Source organism: Anomaloglossus baeobatrachus, chromosome 6 (assembly GCF_048569485.1).
Source record: "Anomaloglossus baeobatrachus isolate aAnoBae1 chromosome 6, aAnoBae1.hap1, whole genome shotgun sequence".
Classification (NCBI taxonomy): Eukaryota; Metazoa; Chordata; class Amphibia; order Anura; family Aromobatidae; genus Anomaloglossus; species Anomaloglossus baeobatrachus.
Window position 1 is genome coordinate 299,761,614 of NC_134358.1, and position 27,087 is coordinate 299,788,700.

Sequence of the window (27,087 nt, forward strand, 5' to 3'; positions counted from 1 at the left end):
CGGAGTGAATGGGCTAGTCCGATTGTCCTAATACCAAAACCCGATGGCTCCTTAAGGTTCTGCAATGACTTTAGGAGATTGAACGAAATATCCAAGTTCGATCTCTACCCCATGCCCCGGGTGGATGAGCTGATTGATAGGCTGGGACAGGCGCGATATTTTACCACGCTCGACCTGACCAAGGGGTACTGGCAGGTGCCACTGACTGAGTCCGCCAAGGAGAAAACCGCTTTTGTTACGCCGGAGGGTCTCTTCCACTATGTTGTCTTGCCTTTTGGGTTACATGGCGCTCCGGCCACGTTCCAGAGGTTGATGGACTTAGTGCTGGAACCCCACCAGGCGTATGCATCAGTGTACCTTGATGACATCATTATTTACAGCTCCGATTGGCAGACCCACTTGGAACAGGTACAAGCGGTGGTGGACGCGCTTCGAACAGCCGGATTGACAGCCAATCCCAAGAAATGTGCATTGGGACTCACGGAAGCCCGCTACTTGGGCTACGTGATAGGCCAAGGAGTGATTAAGCCCCAAATTAACAAGGTTGAGGCGATCCAGAAGTGGCCTAGACCCCTGACCACGAAGCAGGTTAGGGCCTTCCTGGGTATCGTGTGGTACTACAGGAGGTTTGTAAAGGATTTTGCGGGACTATCAGCCCCCTTGACGGACCTTCTCAAAGGCAAGAAGTCCGTCATGGTGCGCTGGACTCCGCAGGCCGAGGACTCCTTCCGGGCCCTGAAGGGGGTCCTGTGCGGACAGCCCGTTCTTGTACACCCTGATTTCCGGAAGGAGTTCATAGTACAGACTGACTCCTCAGAGGTCGGCCTGGGGGCAGTGCTGTCTCAGGTGGTTCAGGGGGAGGAACACCCCTTCACCTTCTTAAGTAGGAAGCTCACCCCTCCCGAGCGGAATTATAGCGTAGTGGAGAAGGAGTGCCTGGCGATCAAGTGGGCCTTGGAGTCCCTACGCTATTACCTGCTGGGACGGCAGTTTCGCTTGGTGACGGATCACTCTCCACTGGTCTGGATGAGGTCCGCCAAGGAACGGAATGCCCGGGTTACCCGGTGGTTCCTTTCTCTGCAGAACTTCCGGTTTACGGTTGAACATAGGGCCGGTGGGTTGCAGGGCAACGCCGATGCCTTGTCCCGCGGCCCGTGTTTTGATGGCGGGAGTTCAACCCCGCTCGCTTGAACTGAGGGGGGGGGTATGTGAGACTGTGACCGGGGTTATCTATGACGGCCGGTATGTCTCGCCCCGGTTGTGCTCACTCCATGATAGAAAGTAGATCCACTCCAGGGTTAATGCTGTTTCCCTACAGGCTGAAGGAAGGGTTAAATGGAAACAGGAACAAGGGCAGGTGTGCCGGGTGTGAGGGAGTGAACAGAACTCCCTGAGCTCTCTGCTGGAGAGGCACATGTATATTGTTGTGGACTTTTGTTTGGACATTAAACCGTGTGCTGTGAACCTTAATGCCTGGATCCCGTGTCTTCTGCTGCGCAGCCGACCACGCTACCTCACTATATATATATATGTATGTATGTATGTATGTATGTATATGTGTATATATATATATATATATATATATATATATATATATATGTATGATATATATATATGTATATATGTGTGTGTGTGTGTGTATATATATGTATATATATATGTGTGTGTGTGTGTGTATATGTATGTATGTGTGTGTGTATGTGTGTATATATATATATATATATATATATATATATATATATATATATATATATATATATATATATATATATATATATATATATATATATATATATATATATATATATATATATATATATATATATATATATATATATATATATATATTATAATATGTATGTATATAATATATATATGTATGTATACGTGTGTCTTGTAAAGCGAAAAATATGGTACATTACAAAGTGTGAGTACAGGATGTGTCCTAAACTGACAAAGATCTGTCTCTGTCACAGTGCGGTAAGATTTGTTGTTGAAATTCCTGGAATCAGCAGTCATCAGGTTTCCTCTCCCAAAATGCCTACTCTGCTGTTTTCTCCATACAGTCGTCAACAGTGAAATTGCAACACCAGGAAGGAAACTTCGTGGCGATATGAAAATCACAGGATTGATAGACAGGTTAAAGGGGTTTTGCACTACTGGGACAACCTCTTCTCATTTTGCTCCATTTAAAATATAATCAACAGGTTGTGAGAGGCCAGCTTCCTATTGATTAAAGGGAACCTGTCATCAGAAATTGAGCTAAAAGTTTCCCCCTCTGCAGCTCGTGGGCTGCATTCTAGCAAGGTTCCTGTACTTTTTGTGCCCCCTTTGAAACCAAATTAAACACTTTATAAAGTTGTACCTCTTTGTCTGCCATTCTTGTAAATCGTCCATGGGGGCGGGCTCTCTTGCGTCCGTTACTGTCCCTCCTTCTGGTTTACGCCATCCCCCATTGCTTCATTTCATAGATCAGGACGCCGCCCACTGCGCCCGAGGTACCGTGCACGCGAGGACTGCTGGTGACGTGGTTGCAGGCACGATATTATGGGCGGCACTGTGAATGCATCACAAGTGCCCGCCCATAATACCGTGGCCGCACTCTCCCCTTTTGCCTCCTGCGTTCTGCGCAAGCGCTGGCCAAATGATCCGACGTCACCTTTCCCATCTTGCCCTGCAGCAGGAAATAGATGGGAGGAGCGGATCAGGCCACCACAGGTTACGAGGAGACGCTTGCGCAGAACGCAGGAGGCAAAGGGGAAAGTGCGGTCACGAGGTTATGGGTGGCACTTGCTGATGACGCTCACAGCGCCGCCCATTACCTTGTGCCCGCGCAAAGCGTCACCAGCGGTCACACGTGCACACAGTGCACGGCACCGCTACAGTCGCACATTGCATGCGCGGGACCACGGGCGCCCAGGGGCGGCGTCCTGAGGTTTGAAATTCAGCGTTCGGGGGCGGCGTAAATCGGCAGGAGGACAACAACGGACATCAGGCAGCCCGCCCCATGGATAATTTTCAAAATTTGCATACGAAAAGGTACAAGTTTATAAAGTATTTATTTTGGTATAAAAGGGGCCACAAAAACTATAGGAAGCTTCCTAGAATGCAGCCCACGAGCTGCAGAAGGGGGAACTTTTAGGTTTACAGGTAAATTTCTGATGACAGGGTCCCTTTAATAAACACAATGGATATCATACCAAGGAATTTCTATGTGTGGAGCTCTTACTCAATGCTGAATAAATTGCTTTGAAACTGTAGCTTTCATTTTCCATCATTTGCATATCACTCAACATATCCATCAATCCTAGGATTTCCATAATTTATCAACTTCCTTCTTGGTGTTTCAATTTCAGTGTTGAGGAGTGTATAAGGAAAAAGGTGTGCACTGTTTTTCAATCCTATACCTGTATATTTATTAGTGCAGGTGTGCATAAAAATATACATTAATCTTCTATCTTGTGTATTGTGTGTATTTATAGTGTGTATATTTAACCCCTTCACGACCGCGGGCCGTAAAATTACGTCCTATTTTAACGTGACTTAACGACCAGGGACGTAATTTTACGGCCTAAACTTCATTTGATTGCCGTGGCCATAGCAACGGCTTTCAAATGATGTCCCCTGCTGTTTCTTACAGCAGGGGACCTTTGCTTGACCCCAGGGGGGGCGACATCGCCACCCCCTATCGACGATCGATGTGATTGGCTGTTCAAATCTGAACCGCCAACCACATCGATCGCACTAATTTCGGCAAAAATAATGCCCGAATTAGTGCGATCCTGTGAGATCCAGCTATGAGATGCCGCAGCTGCTGCAGCATATCATAGGTGGACCTCAAACATGCCGCCCCCAGCCCCTGCAGCACTGATTGGAGCGATCGTGCTATGACGCGCAATCGCTCCAATCAGTGTGCAGTGGGGCGGTCTGATCTGCCGGTGGCCGCCCTCCCCAGGCCTGTGCTGGCCTGCGAGCCCTCCCCCAACATGTCTGCAGCGTGCAGTGGCTGGTACTTGTAGTACCACACCACCGCTGCTGCTGCCGCCGCCGCCATCGCTGAGGTCACCGCTGCTGCTGCTGCACGTGAGTACTGTGCTCACTTTGCAGCCCGTGCGCGCTCCCGTGGTGCCCCTGCGCGCTGCCGTGATAGCCCCTGCCGTGCCCCCCCGCGATCTGCTCCCCCCCCCCCCCGACATCCCGATCTGCTCCCCCCGCGATCTGACTGCCTCCCCCATTATCTCTATTCTGCTTCTGCAGCTCCCTCTCCGGTCTCCCCCTCTGCTCTCCCCCGACGTCCTCTTACCTGTCTTCACCGGCCTGATCACATCTGCGTCCATCGCTGGGTCCTTCCTGGGCATTCTGCTGATCTGCCTGTTGTTCCTGTAAAGCTGTCCATCTCTCTGCCATCTGTTCCTCTGCAGCTCTTCTGGTCAGTGATCCTCCTGCTAGTCCTCTGGGTACTGTGAGTATAACTTTTTTTTTTTTTTTCCGTATCCCCTGTCCATTTTTACACCTCATCCGTCCGTGCGTCCCGCCAAGCGCTGATCAGGGATGCAGATAACGGATCGGCATCCCTTCTCAATTTTTGGCGTGACTTTTTTTTCCGTATCCCCGACGCTTTTTGTATCGCATCCGTCCGTGCGTCCCGCCAAGCGCTGATCAGGGATGCAGATAACTGATCTGCATCCGTGGTCAGTTTTTGGCGTGACTTTTTTTTCCGTATCCCCGACGCTTTTTGTATCGCATCCGTCCGTGCGTCCCGCCAAGCGCTGATCAGGGATGCAGATAACGGATCGGCATCCCTGCTCAATTTTTGGCGTGACTTTTTTCCGTATCCCCGACGCTTTTTGTATCGCATCCGTCCGTGCGTCCCGCCGAGCGCTGATCAGGGATGCAGATAACGGATCGGCATCCCTGCTCAATTTTTGGCGTGACTTTTTTTTCCGTATCCCCGACGCTTTTTGTATCGCATCCGTCCGTGCGTCCCGCCGAGCGCTGATCAGGGATGCAGATAACGGATCTGCATCCGTGGTCAGTTTTTGGCGTGACTTTTTTCCGTATTCACGACGCTTTTTGTATCGCATCCGTCCGTGCGTCCCGCCGAGCGCTGATCAGGGATGCAGATAACGGATCTGCATCCGTGGTCAGTTTTTGGCGTGACTTTTTTCCGTATTCACGACGCTTTTTGTATCGCATACGTCCGTGCGTCCCGCCGAGCGCTGATCAGGGATGCAGATAACGGATCTGCATCCGTGGTCAGTTTTTGGCGTGACTTTTTTCCGTACTCACGACGCTTTTTGTATCACATCCGTCCGTGCGTCCCGCCGAGCGCTGATTACGGATGCAGATAACTGATCGGCATCCCTGCTCAATTTTTGGCGTGACTTTTTTCCGTATTTGCGACGCTTTTTGTATCGCATCCGTCCGTGCATCCCGCCAAGCGCTGATCAGGGATGCACATAACGTATCTGCATCCATGGTCAATATTTGGCGTGACTTTTTTTTTTATGTATCCCCGACGCTTTTTTTTATCGCATCCGACCGTGCGTCCTGCAGCGGCCGATCAGTGCACTGCGTCTGTGCGTTTGAAAAGTCAAATGGCGCTCCTTCTCCTCTGAGCCCCGCCATGCGCTCAAACAATTACTTTCCACCACATGTGAGGTATCTACGTACTCAGGAGAAAATGCACAATACGTTTTATGGTGCATTTTTTCCTGTTACCCTTGTGAAAAAAAAAGCTACCTAGTTGAAGCAACCGTTTTGTGGTAAAAAAAGATTTTTTTCTTTTCACGGCTCAACGCTATAAACTTCTGTGAAGCCCCCAGGTGTTCAAAGTGCTCACCAAACATCTAGAAAAATTATTTGAGGGCTCTAGTTTCCAAAATGGGGTCACTTGTGGGGGAGCTCCATTGTTTAGGCACCTCAGGGAGTCTTCAAACCCGACATGGCGTCCGCTAATGAGTGCAGCTAATCTTGCACTCAAAAATTCAAATGGCGCTCCTTGCCTTCCGAGCACTGCCGTGTGTCCAAACAATTGATTTTTACCACATATGGGGTATCAGCGTACTCAGGAGAACATGCACAATAAATTGTATTGTGTACTTTCTCTTTTCTCCCTTGTAAAAATGAAAATTTTATGGCTAAAGTAACATTTTTGTGTTAAAAAGTAAAATTTTCATTTTTTCCTTCCACATTGTTTTGGTTCCTGTGAAGCACCTAAAGGGTTAATAAACTTATTGGATGTGGTTTTGAGCAGTGTGAGGGGTGTAGTTTTTAGAATGGGGTCACTTTTGGGTATTTTCTGTCACCTCGGCCTCTCAAAGTCACCTCAAATGTGATGTGGTCCCTAAAAAAAATTATTTTGTAAATTTTGTTGGAAAAATGAGAATTTGCTGATGACCTTTGACCCCTTCTAACTTCCTAACGGAAAAAAAATTTGTTTCGAAAATTGCGCTGATGTAAAGTTGACAAGTGGGAAATGTTATTTAGTAACTATTTTGTGTGACATATCTCTCAGATTTATGGGCATAAATTTTCAAAGTTTGAAAATTGCGAAATTTTCAAAATTTTCGCCAAATTTCCTAAATTTTCACAAATAAACACAAAAAATATCGGCCTAAATTTACCACTGACATGAAGTACAATATGTCACGAAAAAACAATCTCAGAATCGCCAGGATCCGTTGAAGTGTTCCAGAGTTATAACCTGTCAAAGTGACACTGGTCAGAATTGCAAAAAATGGCCCGGTCATTAGGGTGTTTTAGTGGCCGGGGGTGAAGGGGTTAAATTACATGCATATGTATATATATTTTTGTTCCTGTGTGTGTGTGTGTTTATATAATTAGTGTGTGTGAATATTTATATTGTGTGCACTTGTGTGGTTGTTTTTTTTTTTTGTTTTTTTTTTTAATATATGTGTGATAAACTTTTTTTTTTTTTTTTTTTTGTTTCTATAAATTCATCTATGCCTAATTGCTGGCGGTTGCATCTCTGGAACCCCACCCATCACAAGAATGTGGGTGCGATCCCCTGCTTCACCTCACTGGGGTCAGCATTGAATGCATAGGATCACTTCCGCTCGCTTTCATTCATTTCATTCATGTCCATGGGCCTGACTGAGATAGCTTAGCTAATCTGTTTGTCCTCTACAGTCATGGCCAAAAGTTTTGAGAATGCTACAAATATTAATTTTTACAAAGTCTATTGCTTAAGTTTTTCTAATGGCAATTGGCATATTCTCCAGAATGTCATAAAGAGGGATCAGCTTAACAGCAATTACTTGCAAAGTCAATATTGGCTAAGAAAATGAACTTTAACCCCCAAAACACATTTCAACATCATTGCATTCCTGCCTTAAAAGGAGCAGCTAACATTGTTTTAGTGATTTGTTCCATTAACACAGGTGTGGGTGTTGATGAGGACAGGGCTGGCGATCAATCAGTCATGATTAAGTAAGAATGACACCACTGGACACTTTAAAAGGAGGCTGGTGCTTGGTATCATTGTTTCTCTTCAGTTAACCATGGTTATCTCTAAAGAAACACGTGCAGCCATCATTGCTCTGCACAAAAATGGCCTAACAGGGAAGAGTATCGCAGCTACAAAGATTGCACCTCAGTCAACAATTTATCGCATCATCAAGAACTTCAAGGAGAGGGCTTCCATTGTTGCCAAAAAGGCTCCAGGGTGCCCAAGAAGGACCAGCAAACGCCAGGACCGTATCTTAAAACTGTTTCAGCTGCGGGATCGGACTACCAGCAGTGCCGAGCTAGCTCAGCAATGGCAGCAGGCTGGTGTGAGTGCTTCTCCACGCACTGTGAGGCGGAGACTGCTTGAGCAAGGCCTGGTTTCAAGTAGGGCAGCAAAGAAGCCACTTCTCTCCAGAAAAAACATCAGGGACCGACTGATATTCTGCAAAAGGTACAGGGAGTGGACTGCTGAGGACTGGGGTAAAGTCATTTTCTCAGATGAATCCCCTTTTCGATTGTTTGGGACTTCTGGAAAACAGCTTATTAGGAGAAGAAGAGGTGAGCGCTACCACCAGTCTTGTCTCATGCCAACTGTTAAGCATCCTGAAACAATTCATGTGTGGGGTTGCTTCTCAGCCAAGGGAATTGGCTCACTCACAGTCTTGCCTAAAAACACAGCCATGAATAAAGAATGGTACCAGAATGTCCTCCAAGAGCAACTTCTCCCAACTGTCCAAGAGCAGTTTGGCGCCCAACAATGCCTTTTCCAGCATGATGGAGCATCTTGCCATAAAGCAAAGGTAATCACTAAATGGCTCATGGAACAAAACATGGAGATTTTGGGTCCATGGCCTGGAAACTCCCCAGATCTTAATCCCATTGAGAACTTGTGGGCAATCATCAAGAGACGGGTGGACAAACAAAAACCAACAGATTCTGGCAAAATGCAAGCATTGCTTATGCAAGAATGGACAGCTATCAGTCAGGATTTGGTCCAGAAGTTGATTGAGATCATGCCAGGGAGAATTGCAGAGGTCCTGAAGAAGAAGGGTCAACACTGCAAATATTGACTTGCTGCATTAACTCATTCTAACTGTCAATATAACCTTTTGGTACTCATAATATGATTGCAATTATATTTCTGTATGTGATGTAAACATCAGACAAACACAATTAAAAACCAGAGGGCAACAGATCATGTGAAAATATAATTTTGGTGTCATTCTCAAAACTTTTGGCCATGACTGTACATTTAAAAAGAATAGTAGAGTGCATGACGTGACCATTCTACCCCATTCCATACTGACTGCAGTGAGGAGGAACATGGGTTAGTGACCCCCTACTCTCAGGGTAGGTGGGGTCCATCTATTCAACCTCTGTGGTGTGGTGCACTGAGAGTGTGGTGGGCAGCCCGTCTAATCGAATAGTAGGGGCATGTAACAGGCTGTTGGCTAGGCACTGTGCTTCGTGCGTGACCTGCGTCCTATTGCAAGCTTCATCTGTTTGCAATTCTAATACTCAGTATTTTGTTCTGTTACCCCCTTTATTATGGGGGTCTGCTGCATCCTGTTTGTACGTTTGATTCTGTGACCTTTGTTGGTACATACAATTGCCTTTTTCATATGTTTATAATTATTTGGGAATTTTTTAAAAGTTCCTTTTATTTTCTCGGTTATGCTTATTATTTTAGAAACCTTGAAGTGGCTGAATTAACCCTGCGGCCTCATACTCTGGACTGATGAAGGTCCAAATGGTTGCATCTCTACTGACCACTAAATGATGACATAGTATAGGAATATTCTATACTGTCACGGAAGTACTTGTTTAATTTTTTTTTTTTTTTAAATCAGATACATTTTTATTGCATTTTAAAACTTTCATAAACATAACAACAAATTGTGAGGGTAGTCCTCACACATACCCCCTCCCCCTCCCCACACCCTCTTCCGGGCGACAGTCTCACCCATCCACTCTCTACATCCCTCTTTATTCACATTCACCTGTCCTCCTTATTTCTCAGCCACTGCGATCTTTCCTTTCCTAGCTATAGTCTAAATATCCTATCTTTCAGTAGATCAAATGAAGCTAATCCTGGAAAGTCCAGCCACTTGCTCCAGATCTTCTCATATTGAGTTCTCCTTCACCTTTTTAATATAAACATTTTTCTCCATATAAATAATATAATTCACTTTTTCAACAAATTCCTTACATGTCGGTGCTTTTTCAGATAGCCAATACAAGGCAATTAGTTTCCTTGCTGCATACAACAATCATGCCACTGCCAGTTTCTCTTGTTCATCCGCCCCCACTTCATCCACATACCCCAGCACACACACCAGCGGGTTTCCCACTTCATCCACATACCCCAGCACACACACCAGCGGGGTTCTGGGTAGGTCCACTTGCATCACTGATTGAACTAAATTTAACTCTGTGATCCAGAACCCTTGTAAACACGGGCATTCCCACAACATGTGCATGATCCCTGCTTCCTCCACAGTACATTTTGGGCACTTGGAATCAGTTCTCACTCCCACTTTCTTCATCCACACGGGGGTTCTATATACTCTGTATATAACATATAATTGCGATAGCCGTTTTGCCTCGCTCAGAGATATTTTGATGACATATTGCAAAATAGACTCCCATTTTTCCTCCCCAATTTCTCCCCAATCTTCCACCCACCTTGCATATGCCCCAATTAGTTGCCTCCCAACAGGCATGGACAGAAGTCCCCTGTAGACCATCGATATACATCCTGCCGTCCCTCTCTGCGTCCCTAATATATTAATTACACTATCTGATTGTATAACAATTGGTGTTATTCTGTTCTGCGATTCAAATGCGTGACGTAGCTGCATGTATTTATAAAACACTAGAAGGTGGCCCGATTCTACGCATCGGGTATTCTAGAATTTACGTATTGTGTAGTTCATGTATGATTTTTGTTTATATATATATATATATATATATATATATATATATATATATATATATATATATATATACACATATATATAGATGTTGTGTGTAGTTACCAAGTGTTTGTGTAGGGCGCTGTACATGCTCTGGGTGTTGTCTGGGTGTGACGGGGGGGTGAGAGCGGTGTTGTATGTGTGTTGCGTTGTGTGTGTGTGTTGCGCGGTTTGTGTGTGTGGTGTGTTTTGGGGGGAGGTATGTTTTGTGCAATGTGTGTGTTGTGTGGTATGTGCGTATATTTGTGTGTGCCGCGGTGTTTGGGTGTTGTGTGTGCGCAGCGTTGTCTGTGTGTGTGGGTGTCTGTGTAGGGCAGTTGTTTGTGGTTCCCAGTGTGTGCAGTGCGTGCACGCACGCGTGTGTGTTGGGGGGAGGTGTGCACTTCCCATCGTGCTCCATCCCCCATGCAGCGCACTCCCCATCGTGCTCCATCCCCCATGCAGCGCACTCCCCATCGTGCTCCATCCCCCATGCAGCGCACCCCCCATCGTGCTCCATCTCCCATGCTGTGCACTCCCAAACGTGCTCCATCCACCATGCTGCACACTCCCAAACGTGCTCCATCCGCCATGCTGCGCACTCCCAAACGTGCTCCATCTGCCATACTTCGCACTCCCCATCGTGCTCCATCCCCTATGCTGCGCACCCCCCATCGTGCTCCATCCGCCATGCTGCCCACTCCCAAACGTGCTCCATCCGCCATGCTGCCCACTCCCAAACGTGCTCCATCCGCCATGCTGCGCACTCCCAAACGTGCTCCATCCGCCATGCTGCGCACTCCCAAACGTGCTCCATCCGCCATGCTGCGCACTCCCAAACGTGCTCCATCCGCCATGCTGCGCACTCCCAAACGTGCTCCATCCGCCATGCTGCGCACTCCCAAACGTGCTCCATCCGCCATGCTGCGCACTCCCAAACGTGCTCCATCCGCCATGCTGCCCACTCCCAAACGTGCTCCATCCGCCATGCTGCGCACTCCCAAACGTGCTCCATCCGCCATGCTCCGCACTCCCCATCGTGCTGCATCCCCCATGCTGCGCACTCCCAAACGTGCTCCATCCGCCATGCTGCGCACTCCTAAACGTGCTCCATCCGCAATGCTGCGCACTCCCACACGTGCTCCATCCGCCATGCTGCGCACTCCCAAACGTGCTCCATCCGCCATGCTGCGCACTCCCAAACGTGCTCCATCCGCCATGCTGCGCACTCCCAAACGTGCTCCATCCGCCATGCTGCGCACTCCCAAACGTGCTCCATCCGCCATGCTGCGCACTCCCAAACGTGCTCCATCCGCCATGCTGTGCACTCCCAAACGTGCTCCATCCGCCATGCTGCGCACCCCCCATCGTGCTCCATCCCCCATGCTGCACCAGCATCAGCCTCTCTACCCGCAGCATCAGCCTCTCTCCTCCCAGCATCAGCCTCTCTCCTCCCAGCATCAGCCTCTCTCCTCCCAGCATCAGCCTCTCTCCTCCCAGCATCAGCCTCTGTCCCCAGCATCAGCCTCTCTGTCCCCAGCATCAGCCTCTCTGTCCCCAGCATCAGCCTCTCTGTCCCCAGCATCAGCCTCTCTGTCCCCAGCATCAGCCTCTCTGTCCCCAGCATCAGCCTCTCTGTCCCCAGCATCAGCCTCTCTGTCCCCAGCATCAGCCTCTCTGTCCCCAGCATCAGCCTCTCTGTCCCCAGCATCAGCCTCTCTGTCCCCAGCATCAGCCTCGCTGTCCCCAGCATCAGCCTCGCTGTCCCCAGCATCAGCCTCGCTGTCCCCAGCCTCAGCCTCGCTGTCCCCAGCCTCAGCCTCTCTGTCCCCAGCCTCAGCCTCTCTGTCCCCAGCCTCAGCCTCTCTGTCCCCAGCCTCAGCCTCTCTGTCCCCAGCCTCAGCCTCTCTGTCCCCAGCCTCAGCCTCTCTGTCCCCAGCCTCAGCCTCTCTGTCCCCAGCCTCAGCCTCTCTGTCCCCAGCCTCAGCCTCTCTGTCCCCAGCCTCAGCCTCTCTGTCCCCAGCCTCAGCCTCTCTGTCCCCAGCCTCAGCCTCTCTGTCCCCAGCCTCAGCCTCTCTGTCCCCAGCCTCAGCCTCTCTGTCCCCAGCCTCAGCCTCTCTGTCCCCAGCCTCAGCCTCTCTGTCCCCAGCCTCAGCCTCTCTGTCCCCAGCCTCAGCCTCTCTGTCCCCAGCCTCAGCCTCTCTGTCCCCAGCCTCAGCCTCTCTGTCCCCAGCCTCAGCCTCTCTGTCCCCAGCCTCAGCCTCTCTGTCCCCAGCCTCAGCCTCTCTGTCCCCAGCCTCAGCCTCTCTCCTCCCAGCCTCCCCCAGCCTCTCTCCTCCCAGCATCATCCTCTCTCCTCTCAGCCTCCCCATCCTAGCCTTCCCCAGGATCAGCCTCTCTCCTCCCAGCCTCCTCCAGCACGCCGTGCTCCTCTGCCGACACTCACACACACCCGATCGCATACACTCACACACACCCGATCGCATACACTCACACACACCCGATCGCATACACTCACACACACCCGATCGCATAAACTCACACACACACACACACACATTGACGATATTGCACATACGCGCTCATACTCACAACATCCGGAGATACCACATGCTTCTGGCCATGTGATCCTCCGGCAGGTCCTGGAAGCTCACAGCACAGTATCGCCGCCGAGAAGCAAGCGATATCCCAGGATGTTGTGAGTATGTGGATGCGATGTGATGTGTGTGTGAGGTGTGTGTGAGAGTGAGTGTGATCTGATGTGTGTGTGTGTGTGTGTGTGTGTGTATGTTCCGCCGCTGCAGGACCTTGATGCGCTGGTAACTATGCTACCATGGTTACCAGCGTATCTCGTCCCCCGCTCGCATGGGAGCCCACACCAGCATACGCTGGCCAGCCCCAGCAATGCGAGGGTATGTGTCGGCTGGTTTGGCGGCGTACGCTGATGTGGGCTCCCAGGGGTACAGTACTCACCTGGTAGTCGTGGCTCTCTGACCTCGGTTCGGGGAATGCGTGGAGGGGGCGGGGCCAGAGCTAGCGTGCATTGCGTGAGGGGGGCGGGGCGTGGCCGAGTTGCCAATGCCTGCAGGGTGCCGGGGCGAGAGGCCAATCTGTGGGGGGGAGGAGCCTGGGCGAGCGGCTGGCCAATCCGTGTGGGGGCGCAGCCTGGGCGAGCGGCCAATCCATGCGGGGGGGGGGGGGCCATGGCGAGCCCAGCGGCCAATCAGCTTTGTGTCACCGTAAGGACACAATTTTGGAGCAAGACAGACAGACAGACAGACAGAATAAGGCAATTATATATATAGATACTATGTCCCAGTGGGAAGTCTTTTAGCAGTACTTCAAAAGTCTTAAATATGTTTCCATCCATCACTTGAGAGAGGTACCAGATACCAATTCTCCACTTGTTTCATTTAAAATGGAAATCTTTATTTTCAATCACATGTATATTGGTCTAATTAAAAAAAGTTTTCTTTTTTTTTAACCATAAATATAGATCATGAAACCTATGCAGAGAGTGAAGCTCAAGATGGCAATCACTTCCAGTCAGTACACCCTGATGCACATGAAGAAGAGGAGGAAGAAGTAATGATTGCTCATTCCCATGATGAAGCCAGTTACCGGGAATATGTGTCTAGAGGATGTGAAAACAAATGTCACTCCCATTTTCACGACACCCTAGGCCAGTCTGACGAAATGATCCATCATCACCATGATTATCATCATATCTTACATCACCACCACCACCAAAACCACCACCCACATAGCCATTCACAGCGGTACTCTCGGGAGGAGCTGAAGGATGCTGGAATCGCTACGTTGGCTTGGATGGTGATCATGGGTAATGGACTGCACAACTTCAGTGATGGATTAGCAATTGGTGAGGACGTTGTAAAATCTTGGCGCTTTAATTTCCTTCTGATTTCAAGTTGAAAGTGACTTGCTTGGAAAAAACTACATCATGCCACTTTATATTATAAATTTCTTGTAATTATATTCTCATATTCTCATTACGTGTGTATGTGTGTATATATAATATTTGTGTCTATATGTATGTGTGTGTATATGTGTGTGTATATGTATGTATGTATGTATATGTGTGTGTATATATATATATATATATATATATATATATATATATATATATAATATATATATATATATATATATATATATATATATATATATATATATATATATATATATATATATATATATATATATTATATAAATAATAATATTATGCCATATATTCCATGGCGCTTTACAAGTGAAAGAAGGTATACGTACAACAATCATTGACAATACAATACAGACTGGTATAGGAGCAGAGAAGACCCTTCCCATGAGGGCTCACAGTCTACAGGGAATGGGTGGGGGTACAATAGGTGAGGACAGCCGGTTGCGCAGTGGTGTACTGGTCTGAGGGTTATTGTAGGTTGTAGGCTTGTTGGAAGAGCTGGGTTTTCAGGTTCCTCTTGAAGCTTTCCACGGTAGGGGAGAGTCTGATATGCTGAGGTAGAGCATTCCAGAGTATAGGGGAGGCACGGGAGAAATCTTGTACGCGATTGTGGGAAAAGGAGATCTTGTGAGGATCTGAGGTTGCGTGCAGGTAGGTACTGGGAGACTAGGTCACAGATATAAGGAGCAGACAGGTTGTGAATGGATTTGTATGTTATGGTTAATGTTTTGAACTGGAGTCGTTGGGTGATGGGAAGCCAGTGAAGTGATTGGCAGAGTGGCGAGGCTGGGAATAGCGAGAGCAGAGGTGGATTAAGCGGGCTGCAGAGTTTAGGACAGATTAGAGGGTTGCAAGAATGTTAAAAGGAAGGCCAGAGAGCAGGAGGTTGCAGTAGTCGAGGCGGGAGATGAGGCCATGCACTAATGTTTTTGCTGATTCTTGGTTAAGGAAAGCACAGATCCGGGAGATATTTGAGTTGTAGTCTGCATGAGGTGAAAAGGGTTTGGATGTGTGGCTGTATATATAATTTATATACAATTATGCATATGTATGTGTATTATTTATTAGTGACATGACGCAGAACGCAGTGATCCCAGAACCAGCACCTGTTTTATTAGTAGACTGGGGTGTATTGGTCACTACATCCATGCATTACCAGCCCAAATGCCACTTATTATTTCTCTTTTCAAAATCCTTGGCTGCATTAATATTTAGAATAACTGCAAAGCTCAGTGTCTACTGCGACCAAGCTGTGCAAATGATGCCCTTGGAAGTAAAAGGGTTTTATTTTCTATTTTTGCTTCGGCACAACACTAGTGGTGTTGAATATCTGTGTTTTGGCTTAGCTTGTGATAAGGTTACATTTTATTTTATACTTCTGCACAATAGTAACAAGTGTCTTCCTCCCACAGGCGCAGTGTTCACTGAGGGGATCGCCAGCGGATTAAGCACATCTGTTGCAGTTTTTTGCCATGAATTACCACACGAGTTAGGTAAAATAAATACATTTCCCATTTTAATGAAATGAAGTAGAGCTACAAAATTTTCAAAACGTAGACTGGCTTTAGAAGACACTTCTGGTATCATACAGTTGCCTTAAAAACCTGTTTCCAGCAACAATGTAGAGGTTCAGCAGCAACCGCTTAACCATTAACTCCACTGAGCAACAATGATTCTGCTGCAGGGAAAATGGGACTACTTAAGTGGTGCGCTACACAGAGTAGATACTCAAAATTATGCAAAAAAAAGAAGTGACACAGCACTCGCCATTTGTGTCCAAGTGTCCTTTATTGTAGATCCATAAATTCAAACAAGTGGTTGACAGGATATATATGTATATACACAGTTGATATATTGCTATATGCAGTTGATAATATTACTATTCAGACCTGTTGATGCACGGCTTGACATGCGCGAAACGGCTGTCCAGACGTTCCCCCCCCCCCCATCCCCCCCGCTTACCCCTTCCCTGCACCCTGTCGTTCGGTGAATTTATGGATCTACAATAAAGGAGACTTGGACACAAATGTTAAGGACTGCTGCTTCACTTTTTTGGATCGTCTTAAAAACCTGTCTACCTGCTCTCCTGGCTTCATCACTCATTATTTGTAAAGGGATTGTTTGTTGGACAAAGATTGTATTACCACTGAAACCCTATATAATGCATAATGACTTGAGATGTTGGGAATCTCATAACTGCCACATCTGTTGTGGTTGCCAGACAGGAACTCATTGACTCGCCTCCTACTTAAGTATTCCACCCCTTTTTAGCTGGCCTGCCACGGTGTCATCGTTGTGGCTTGTCGCACATGTCGCATCGTGCCAGGCCAGCTAATCAAAAGAAGATCCACGGATGCTGGCTGACTGCCAAAGACTGGTGTTGCTGCTGGACCTATTGCTGCAAATAGATATGCACCATCCCTGATAATAACACATTAAGTCATACTGAACCTTTTCTAATAAACCTAAAGATCATTGTGCTACTTTTCTCTATAAAAAAAAAAAAAAGCCACAGACCATTTTAACCCCTTCACCCCCGGCCACTAAAACACCCTAATGACCGGGCCATTTTTTGCAATTCTGACCAGTGTCACTTTGACAGGTTATAACTCTGGAACGCTTCAACGGATCCTGGCGATTCTGAGATTGTTTTTTCGTGACATATTGTGCTTCATGTCAGTGGTAAATTTAGGCCGATATTTTTTGCGTTTATTTGTGAAAATTTAGGAAATTTGGCGAAAATTTTGAAAATTTCGCAATTTTCAAACTTTGAAAATTTATGCCCATAAATCTGTGAGATATGTCACACAAAATAGTTACTAAATAACATTTCCCACTTGTGTACTTTACATCAGCGCAATTTTCGAAACAAATTTTTTTTCCGTTAGGAAGTTAGAAGGGGTCAAAGGTCATCAGCAAATTCTCATTTTTCCAACAAAATTTACAAAATAATTTTTTTAGGGACCACATTACATTTGAGGTGACTTTGAGAGGCCTAGGTGACAGAAAATACCCAAAAGTGACCCCATTCTAAAAACTACACCCCTCACACTGCTCAAAACCACATCCAATAAGTTTATTAACCCTTTAGGTGCTTCACAGGAACCAAAGCAATGTGGAAGGAAAAAATGAAAATTTTACTTTTTAACACAAAAATGTTACTTTAGCCATAAAATTTTCATTTTTACAAGGGAGAAAAGAGAAAGTACACAATACAATTTATTGTGCATGTTCTCCTGAGTACGCTGATACCCCATATGTGGTAAAAATCAATTGTTTGGGCGCACGGCAGAGCTCGGAAGGGAAGGAGCGCCATTTGAATTTTTGAACGCAAAATTAGCTGCACTCATTAGCAGACGCCATGTCGGGTTTGAAGACCCCCTGAGGTGCCTAACCAATGGAGCTCCCCCACAAGTGACCCCATTTTGGAAACTAGAGCCCTCAAATAATTTTTCTAGATGTTTGGTGAGCACTTTGAACCCCTGGGGGCTTCACATAAGTTTATAGCGTTGAGCCGTGAAAAGAAAAAAAATTTTTTTTACCACAAAACGGTTGCTTCAACTAGGTAGCTTTTTTTTTCACAAGGGTAACAGGAAAAAATGCACCATAAAATGTATTGTGCATTTTCTCCTGAGTACGCAGATACCTCATATGTGGTGGAAATCAAATGTTTGGACACACAGCAGTGCTCGGAAGGCAAGGAGCGCCATTTGAATTTTTGAGTGCAAAATTAGCTGCACCTGTTAGCGGACGCCATGTCGGGTTTGAAGACCCCCTGAGGTGCCTAAACAATGGAGCTCCCCCACAAGTGACCCCATTTTGGAAACTAGAGCCCTCAAATAATTGTTCTAGATGTTTGGTGAGCACTTTGAACACCTGGGGGCTTCACAGAAGTTTATAGCGTTGAGCCGTGAAAAGAAAAAAAATTTTTTTTACAACAAAACGGTTGCTTCAACTAGGTAGCTTTTTTTTTCACAAGGGTAACAGGAAAAAATGCACCATAAAATGTATTGTGCATTTTCTCCTGAATACGCAGATACCTCATATGTGGTGGAAATCAAATCTTTGGACACACGGCAGTGCTCGGAAGGCAAGGAGCGCCATTTGAATTTTTGAATGCAAAATTAGCTGCACTCATTAGCGGACGCCATGTGGGGTATGAAGACCCCCTGAGGTGCCTAAACAATGGAGCTCCCCCACAAGTCACCCCATTTTGGAAACTAGAGCCCTCAAATAATTTTTCTAGATGTTTGGTGAGCACTTTGAACACTTGGGGGCTTCACAGAAGTTTATAGCGTTGAGCCGTGAAAAGAAAAAAAATTTTTTTTACCACAAAACGGTTGCTTCAACTAGGTAGCTTTTTTTTTCACAAGGCTATCAGGAAAAAATGCACCATAAAATGTATTGTGCATTTTCTCCTGAGTACGCAGATACCTCATATGTGGTGGAAAGTAATTGTTTGGGCGCATGGCGGGGCTCAGAAGAGAAGGAGCGCCATTTGACAGCAAAATTGGTTGGAATCATTAGCGGACGCCATGTCATGTTTGGAGACCCCCTATGGTGCCTAAACAGTGGAGCTCCCCCACAAGTGACACCATTTTGGAAACTAGAGCCCTCAAATAATTTTTCTAGATGTTTGATGTGCACTTTGAACACCTGGGGGCTTCACAGAAGTTTATAGCGTTGAGCCGTGAAAAGAAAAATTTTTTTTTTTTACCACAAAACGGTTGCTTCAACTAGGTAGCTTTTTTTTTCACAAGGGTAACAGGAAAAAATGCACCATAAAATGTATTGTGCATTTTCTCCTGAGTACGCAGATACCTCATATGTGGTGGAAATAAATTGTTTGAGCGCATGGCGGGGCTCAGAAGAGAAGGAGCGCCATTTGACTTTTCAAACGCACAGACGCAGTGCACTGATCGGCCGCTGCAGGACGCACGGTCGGATGCGATAAAAAAAAGCGTCGGGGATACGTAAAAAAAAAAGTCACGCCAAAAATTGACCATGGATGCAGATCCGTTATGTGCATCCCTGATCAGCGCTTGGTGGGACGCACGGACGGATGCGATACAAAAAGCGTCGCAAATATGGAAAAAAGTCACGCCAAAAATTGACCATGGATGCCGATCCGTTATGTGCATCCCTGATCAGCGCTTGGCGGGACGCACGGACGGATGTGATACAAAAAGCGTCGGGGATACAGAAAAAAAAAAGTCACGCCAAAAATTGAGCAGGGATGCCGATCCGTTATCTGCATCCCTGATCAGCGCTTGGCGGGACGCACAGACGGATGCGATACAAAAAGCGTCGGGGATACGGAAAAAAAAGTCACGCCAAAAATTGAGCAGGGATGCCGATCCGTTATCTGCATCCCTGTTCAGCGCTTGGCGGGACGCACGGACGGATGCGATACAAAAAGCGTCGGGGATACGGAAAAAAAAAAGTCACGCCAAAAATTGAGCAGGGATGCCGATCCGTTATCTGCATCCCTGTTCAGCGCTTGGCGGGACGCACGGACGGATGTGATACAAAAAGCGTCGGGGATACGGAAAAAAAAAAGTCACGCCAAAAATTGAGCAGGGATGCCGATCCGTTATCTGCATCCCTGATCAGCGCTTGGCGGGACGCACAGACGGATGCGATACAAAAAGCGTCGGGGATACGGAAAAAAAAGTCACGCCAAAAATTGAGCAGGGATGCCGATCCGTTATCTGCATCCCTGATCAGCGCTTGGCGGGACGCACGGACGGATGCGATACAAAAAGCGTCGGGGATACGGAAAAAAAAAAAAAAGTCACGCCAAAAATTGAGCAGGGATGCCGATCCGTTATCTGCATCCCTGATCAGCGCTTGGCGGGACGCACAGACGGATGAGGTGTAAAAATGGACAGGGGATACGGAAAAAAGTCACGCCAAAAATTGAGCAGGGATGCCGATCCGTTATCTGCATCCCTGATCAGCGCTTGGCGGGACACACGGACGGATGAGGTGTAAAAATGGACAGGGGATACGGAAAAAAAAAAAAAAAGTTATACTCACAGTACCCAGAGGACTAGCAGGAGGAACACTGACCAGAAGAGCTGCAGAGGAATAGATGGCAGAGAGATGGACAGCTTTACAGGAGCAGCAGGCAGATCAGCAGAATGCCCAGGAAGGACCCAGCGATGGACGCAGATGTGATCAGGCCGGTGAAGACAGGTAAGAGGACGTCGGGGGAGAGCAGAGGGGGAGAGGGGGGGGGAGTGAGAGCAGAGAGGGGGGGGAAGCAGAGGGGGAGGGGGTAGAGCAGAGGGGGAGACCGGAGAGGGAGCTGCAGAACAGAGATAATGGGGGAGGCAGTCAGATCGCGGGGGGAGCAGATCGGGATGTCGGGGGGGGGGGGGGGGGGGGTTGGGGGGAGCAGAATCGCGGGGGGGGCACGGCAGGGGCTACCATGGCAGCGCGCAGGGGCACCACGGGAGCGCGCAGGGGCACCACGGGAGCGCGCACGGGCTGGCTGCAAAGTGAGCACAGTACTCACGTGCAGCAGCGGTGACAGCTAGGGCGGCGGCGGCGGCGGCAGCAGCGGCGGTGGCGTGGTACCACAAGTACCAGCCACTGCACGCTGCAGCCATGTTGGGGGAGGGCTCGCAGGCCAGCACAGGCCTGGGGAGGGCGGCCACCGGCAAATCACACCGCCCCACTGCACACTGATTGGAGCGATTGCGCGTCATAGCACGATCGCTCCAATCAGTGCTGCAGGGGCTGGGGGAGACATGTTTGAGGTCCACCTATGATATGCTGCAGCAGCTGCGGCATCTCATAGCTGGATCTCACAGGATCGCACTAATTCGGGCATTATTTTTGCCGAAATTAGTGCGATCGATGTGGTTGGCGGTTCAGATTTGAACAGCCAATCACATCGATCGTCGATAGGGGGTGGCGATGCCGCCCCCCCTGGGGTCAAGCAAAGGTCCCCTGCTGTAAGAAACAGCAGGGGACATCATTTGAAAGCCGTTGCTATGGCCACGGCAATCAAATGAAGTTTAGGCAGTAAAATTACGTCCCTGGTCGTTAAGTCACGTTAAAATAGGACGTAATTTTACTGCCCGCGGTCGTGAAGGGGTTAAAGGGAACCAGTAGTTTAGGACGAAGAAGAAAAATTCCCATAAAAAATAACCTTTAATATAACATTTTAAAAGGTATAATAATAATAATTTACCAAAATATAACAATCACCCTAATAGTGTAGGGACAACGAAATAGATACCAGAAAGGAGGAGGGGGATTATCCCTAATTTACCCCTAAAATCACCCTACCTAGCAATGGAGGTATGAGGCCCTAGGGTTGTGGCGCCCCCATTCACCGACGGGAAACCCTAGAGTAACCCTAGATTGCCCTACACTACGCTAATATGTGCACAAATGTGAATTAAAATAACCTGATAATAAAGGTTGTCAACATAATAGTATGACTTATCTGGCCAAGGTGCATCAGATCCTCATGATCAGACGCCATCCCAACAACACGTACATACATGCAACATTCTATGCTGAAGTACCTTCTGCTCTATTAACTGAAGGACCTTTCAGATCATGTGATCAGTCCTGTAATTATTCATGTGAAAGCTCCTTCAGCTGCAGAGCTCTTGCCGCCTCCATACAGTTCCCGGTGGCTTCCTCTCTTGCTCTGCACCAATTACATAGATCAGAGCTGGAGGTGAGAGCAGTTCTGTCACTCAGGAGGACACGATGTCAGCATTCTCCTTTATCACAGGAAGCTGCCTCTGGGATATAAGACGCACACACTTTTCTTGTTAAATGAGTGTCTTAGGTCTAAAAATATGGTAAATGCCAGCACTGTCTGGGCTTAAGAGTCCAGCTCCATGTTGATCTGTAATTATGTAGGTGTGGAAGATATGGGTAAGACTGTCAGTTACTTACCAGCGGTTCTAATGATGGAAATATAAGTTATACTTACTTTTTTTCTCACACTAATATCTCCGATCACTCTCCTGCTTTATAGTGTCTGCTGCCTCCAGACTGCTTTTTCAATGAGAGAAGTTCCCTTTAAGGAGAAGTGCATTTTAAACCAGAATTTCTTCTTGCAGTAGGGTTAAAGTTACAGTGACTTGATCTCCTGTCTTGATTATCTTGTGTAGCTGTTATAGGACAGGAAAGCTAATGCAATGTTTCCTTGTAATAAGACTTGAGCTTGTTTACTTTTATGTTTCAATTTCACAACTGGTTTGCCTGGTGTTGGAAAAATGTCAGGAATTCAGATTTAGGTCGGGGTCACACTGGGGTATGTCCTCTGATGTGAGACAATCGGGTGCTATATGCTCTGTGCTGTGAGTGTGAGCCGAGTGTCATCTACTGTACACTGATCTCTCTCATGTGAGAACCTGATCACCAGTGTGGAGAACAGATTAATCTCTCCATCTTCTCCATTGCCTGTTTCTGTGTATATCGGACTGCACTCAATGTCACCCAAGTGCAGTCTGTTTCACACGCACCCCTAGACTTGTATGGGTTTGCGTGATCCGATTTGCATAGGAATTCCCAGCATGCAGCCTTTATTTATTCGCAGATCTGCTCTGCCTCGTTTAAATAACGTTGATCGGAATGCAATGAGATGTTCTCAAATTGGATTCATCTGATTCAAATGCTCATGTAAGTGAGGCCTGAAGATTATGCTATGAATTGACTTTTTGTTTGCTCATATGGTTACTGGTTTTTTTTTTTTCTCTCTCCTAGGTGACTTCGCAACCCTGTTGAAAGCTGGAATGACAGTCAGGCAAGCAGTGTTGTACAACGTGCTGTCTGCTGTGATGGCATACCTGGGCATGATCATTGGCATTCTTATAGGCCACTATGCTGGAAATGTTTCAATGTGGATCTTCGCTCTTACAGCAGGGTTATTCATGTATGTCGCTTTTGTTGACATGGTAAGTACCGATGAGGATGAAATCTAGACTGTCTTGTTGTCTCCAGTCATGTAGCATCTGCCCAGACAAGCATACATGGGCTCTGCAATGAGATTATGTAAAAAAAGGATTGAATGCTTCCTGCCCCAACGTAAAGTCATCAGAGCCCAGCAGTGACGCTTATGTGCCATGGACAGTTGTCTTGATAGTTTGCATCAGACCGTGGCTTGTCTCATTGAGGTTCTCTCAATTCTCTTCTATTCAGAGAAGACAAGTGAGACTACTTGGCATGTGAGCTCACGTGTACATCTCATATACATATAAAATATATCTTTGTACCGTGTTAGCCAGTAGAGATAAAAAAAATTGTTTAAAAGAACTGAAGCCCTCAGTGGTTGATACCTTTTAAATGGCTAACTGAAAAGATGGTAATAGCAGCTTTCGAGACTACTCAGGTCTCTTCTTCAGGCTCAATATAACACAAAATCTGAAGAGCCACATATTTATACAGAACAGGACATAGAATGGAGCAGTAAATAAAACAAGTTATGTGAAGCAGAACTATCAGTATGGCAAGGGGACAAACTGTTGTGGCCATAAATATTGTTGTAGTTCATAGATAAGCAGTGTGAAAGTTTTATTGTCCTCTTGATTGGGGTCTGGTCCAGATCTGTGATGCCCCCCGGAAGGTCTGAGGAGCACATCTCTTAATTGATGTGAAAAGACATGGATCCATGTGACACATTCATTCCTAGTTTGAATGTGTCAAAGGTCATCATAAGTTTGTACTCCCATAGTCCCCTGTCTCTCTGGGACTTGAAATTTTCTTTCAATACCAGCAATTTCATGGATTCATGTCTTTTTACATCAATTAAGAGATGTGCTCCTCAGACCATCCGGGAGGGAGCATCACAGCCCTGGACCAGACCCTATTCAGAGGACAATAAAACCTTCACACTGCTTATCTATGAACTACAACAATATTTATGGCCACAACAGTTTGTCCTTTTGCCATACTGATGGTTCTGCTTCACATAACTTGTTTTATTTACTGCTCCATTCTATGTCCTGTTGTGTATAAATATGTGACTCTTCAGATTTTGTGTTCTATTGAGCCTGATGAAGAGACCTGAGTAGTCTGGAAAGCTTGCTATTATTACCATCTTTTCAGTTAGCCATTAAAAGGTATCAACCACTGAGGACTTCAGTTCTTTTAAACAATTTTTCTTTGTCGCTCTATTGGGAGACCCAGACAATTGGGTGTATAGCTACTGCCTCCGGAGGCCACACAAAGTATTACACTTAAAAGTGTAAGGCCCCTCCCCTTCTGCCTATACACCCCCCGTGGGATCACGGGCTCCTCAGTTTTCATGCTTTGTGCGAAGGAGGTCAGACATCCACGCATAGCTCCACTGTTTTAGTCAGCAGCAGCTGCTGACTATGTCGGATGGAAGAAAAGTGGGCCCATATAGGGCCCCCAGCATGCTCCCTTCTCACCCCACTCTTGTCGGCGGTGTTTGTTAAGGTTGAGGTATCCATTGCGGGTACGGAGGCTGGAGCCCACATGCTGCTTTCCTTCCCCATCCCCCTCAGGGCTCTGGGTGAAGTGGGATCTTACCGGTCTCCAGGCACTGAGACCGTGCTCCATCCACAGACCCGGTGAACCTGCTGGATATGGAGCTGAGTATCGTCAGGGACAGGGCCCTGCTACATTAAGGTACTCTGTGTCCCCGTACAAATCGCGCACACACACACCAGCATGCTGGGTGTGTTAGTGCGCCGGGGACAACAGCGCGGAGCGCTTGTGCTATTACTCACTGCAGCTTAGCTGAGTGAGTTTATGTATTAGGAACTGCCGCGCCGGCCGCTGCTGGCTGTTTTTACACTGTGGCGCGGCTGGGACTTGTGGTGCGCCGGGGACTTCCGCGCTGGCCGTGCTTATACGACGGCCGCGCGTATAAATCGAGTCCCTGGCTTTTGCGGCCTAGTTTCGTTTCGTTCCCGCCCCCAGGCCTGCCAGTCAGGGGAAGGGCGGGACGCTGTTCAGAACGTCAGCGCCGAGGGCTGGAGTCTGCTTAGCATACTCCAGCCCCCTCACTGGGCACAGTGAGACGCCAGTTTCCCGCACTTTGTCTGGGGCATGCCCACGGCCCGCCCCTCTCCACAGGACGCCGGCAGCCATTCCTGTTTGCAGTCTGAGCTGGAGAAGGGAGACAAGCTCTTGGAGACCCAGACACAGGATTCGGGCGACCACACACCCGCTTTTGAGCGGGCGGTAAGCAGCACCTGAGGTGCTGACCCCACTAGTGCCGAAGTGTTCATTTGTACTTTATGCTTGTATGTTATACATTGCACTGTACGGTCGCTATTCTTGGCTATATACCCTCCTAGATGGCTAGACAACAGCATGTCGTCCGCAAAAAGCAAGGGTGCCAAGGCACAGGCTTTCTATGCTGCTTGTACCGCATGTGAGGCTGTTCTACCGGCAGGTTCCACTGACTCCCATTGGGTGCAATGCTCCCCTGTAGCACTTGCTCAGCCGGGGTCTCTGCTAGAGGTGGCCCAAGGAGAACCACCTGTGAACACTGTCCAGGTGACAGGGACGGAGTTTGCAGTTTTTGCTGATAGATTGTCTCTGACTATGACTAAAATCCTAGAGACTTTGCAGTCCAGACCGGTAACTCAGACCATGGGCACTGTTGATTCAATGCTCCCTGGCCCCCCTCATTTGGAACAAATCCGTGCTCCGGGGGGGTCCCATGCATCCCAGGGTGAAGGCTCTGACACGGACGACAGTCCCAGACAGCCTAAGCGAGCTCGCTGGGAGCGGCCCTCGACTTCATCACACTGGTCAGGGTCCCAGCAGGAGGACTCTCTGTATGATGAGGCAGAGGTAGCTGATCAGGATTCTGATCCTGAGACCGCTCTCAATCTGGATACCCCTGATGGTGACGCCATAGTGAATGATCTTATAGCGTCCATCAATGGAATGTTGGATATTTCTCCCTCAGCTCCTCCAGTGGAAGAGTCAGCTTCACAGCAGGAGAAATTCCATTTCAGGTATCCCAAGCGTAAATTGAGTACTTTTTCTGGACCACTCTGACTTCAGAGAAGCAGTTCACAAACACCACGCTTATCCAGATAAGCGTTTCTCCAAACGTCTTAAGGATACACGTTATCCCTTTCCCCCTGACGTGGTCAAGTGCTGGACCCAGTGTCCAAAGGTGGATCCTCCAAGCTCCAGGCTTGCGACTAGATCCATAGTTGCAGTGGACGATGGGGCTTCACTTAAAGATGCCACTGACAGACAGATGGCGCTCTGGTTGAAATCCATCTATGAAGCTATCGGCGCGTCGTTTGCTCCAGCATTCGCAGCTGTATGGGCACTCCAAGCTATTTCAGCTGGTCTTGCGCAGATTGACACTGTCACACGTACATCTGTTCCGCAAGTAGCGTCCTTAACCTCTCAAATGTCTGCATTTGCGTCTTACGCTATTAATGCTGTCCTGGACTCTACGAGCCGTACGGCAGTGGCGTCCGCCAACTCCGTGGTTTTACGCAGAGCCTTGTGGTTAAGGGAAGGGAAGGCAGATTCTGCTCCAAATAAGTGCTTAACCAGTTTGCCATTTTCTGGTGACAGACTGTTTGGTGAGAGATTGGATGAAATCATTAAACAGTCCAAGGGTAAGGATTCTTCCTTACCCCAGCCCAAACCTAACAAACCCCAACAGAGGAGGGGACAGTTGAGGTTTCGGTCCTTTCGAGGCTCGGGCAGGTCCCAATTCTCCTCGTCCAA

At 47.6% G+C, this 27,087-nt stretch overlaps 1 protein-coding gene across 1 annotated transcript in view; it reads left to right on the plus strand.

Moving 5' to 3' along the window:
* Positions 1-27,087, plus strand: part of SLC39A6 (solute carrier family 39 member 6) — a 62,395-nt gene that overhangs the window by 29,817 nt on the left and 5,491 nt on the right. Inside the window, exons 6-8 of the mRNA XM_075314888.1 lie at positions 13,921-14,304; positions 15,798-15,878; positions 23,122-23,312. Coding sequence (XP_075171003.1) covers positions 13,921-14,304; positions 15,798-15,878; positions 23,122-23,312 — 656 coding nt within the window. The remainder of the gene's footprint in view (positions 1-13,920; positions 14,305-15,797; positions 15,879-23,121; positions 23,313-27,087) is intronic.